The sequence below is a fragment of the Octodon degus genome, unplaced genomic scaffold, assembly GCF_000260255.1.
Source record: "Octodon degus isolate 3935 unplaced genomic scaffold, OctDeg1.0 scaffold00134, whole genome shotgun sequence".
NCBI classification, from domain to species: Eukaryota; Metazoa; Chordata; class Mammalia; order Rodentia; family Octodontidae; genus Octodon; species Octodon degus.
Window position 1 is genome coordinate 3,287,712 of NW_004524710.1, and position 1,525 is coordinate 3,289,236.

At 44.1% G+C, this 1,525-nt stretch overlaps 1 protein-coding gene across 5 annotated transcripts in view; it reads right to left on the bottom strand.

Annotated features, from left to right (window-relative positions):
* Positions 1–1,525, bottom strand: part of Esrp1 (epithelial splicing regulatory protein 1) — a 68,060-nt gene that overhangs the window by 38,439 nt on the left and 28,096 nt on the right. For all 5 annotated transcript variants that reach the window (XM_004641303.2, XM_023701367.1, XM_023701366.1 and 2 more), the window contains exon 10: positions 36–337. In XM_004641303.2, the coding sequence (XP_004641360.1) occupies positions 36–337 (302 nt within the window). The remainder of the gene's footprint in view (positions 1–35; positions 338–1,525) is intronic.

Consider the following 1,525-nt stretch of genomic DNA (forward strand, 5'->3'; position numbering starts at 1 on the left):
AAAAAAAAAAAAAAACAAGCAAGCAAGGAACTGACCTGCTGAACTTCGGCTGCTGTGCTCCTGAAGAGTTCAATGTATCTTTTACCCAACAAATCCTTATGTTTCCTCAGTGCATTCTGTGCATATTCCTCACAAGCAAAGAGGACAAAAGCGTCCCCTGTTGGCCTGCCATCTGGGTAGGTGACAAAAAGGATGCCTTCCTTCCCCCCAGTGATGGGGCAGTGCTGTCCAAAGAAGGCCACCACTTCTTCAGCTGTGGCTGTGAAAGGGAGCCCGCGCATGCGCACAATCACTTGATTCTCCTTGGAGAGAAACTGGGCTACTTCATTAGATGTACCTAGGAAAACCAAACGTTAGAAAGCATGGAGAGAAATGGGTGAGACATCAACATGACCAAATTCAAAATGCTTTGAATTTTATAAACTCCTGGCAATGTCTTGAATTCAAAATCAAGGCCTACCTTCCTTCTAAATTCATTTAAAAAAAATCATTTATTCATTTGGTACGGGGTCTCGCTATGCGGCTTGGACACCAGTGATCCTCCTATCCCAGCCCCCCAGCACTGTGATTTCAGCTGTGCACCACCACACGTGGTGTTCTGGGACAGACATGGCATGTGGTACTCAGGATCAACTCAGGTCCTTGCACTTGCCAGACATGCACTTAGACCCCTGAGTTATCTCCCCAGCCCCTGAATTCATTCTGATAATATCCTGGAAATAAAAATTCCTTTCTCATAAATTTGAAATGGTTCCCCAACCTATTCATAAAACATCCAGCTTAATGTAGAAAGCTGGCCAGACCACTGAATCCCAGGCCAAGGCATCATGCTAGTTAAAGGCATTGGGCAGAGGCGTTAACTCCAAGACAGGTGCCTGCCTACCACACACGATGCCACCATCTGATTCATAGGACATCAACCACAGCAACAATAAGCAGCACAGGTCCTGGAACCAGACTACCTGGGTCTAATCCTGGCTACTGTATTTACTAGAGGGTCTTCGCAAGCTTCACCTCTCGTGTCATGGTTCCCACATCTGTAAAAGTGCCTGCTTCATACATTATGAGAATTATGCAGGACCTGGTGGGTGCACGCCTGTAATTGTAATTTGTATGCATGAAATCCCAGTATGAGTGAGGATGATAAATTGCTTTGGGTTTGTTCTTGTTTTAACTGCTTTTTCACTGGCACAGGTTGTAAGCCATCCATAGGCGACTGCCTGTGATCCCAGCTACTTGGGAGGTTGAGGCTGGAGGATACCAAGTTTCAGGCCAGTCAGGCAATTCAGTGAGATATAAAAGGGATTGGGGGATGCAGCTCAGTGACAGAACACTAAACATGCATGAATCACTGGGTTCAATCTCCAGTACCACAAATAAACAAATTTCAAAAACAAATCAGAAAAAAAAAGAGTAATCAATATACGTGTATAGTATGCCATGAAGCAAATACTCAGGTTCATGTCCATCAAACTCATATGCAGCATACAATAGAACATTTTCCTTAATAGGAAAAAATTTTTTC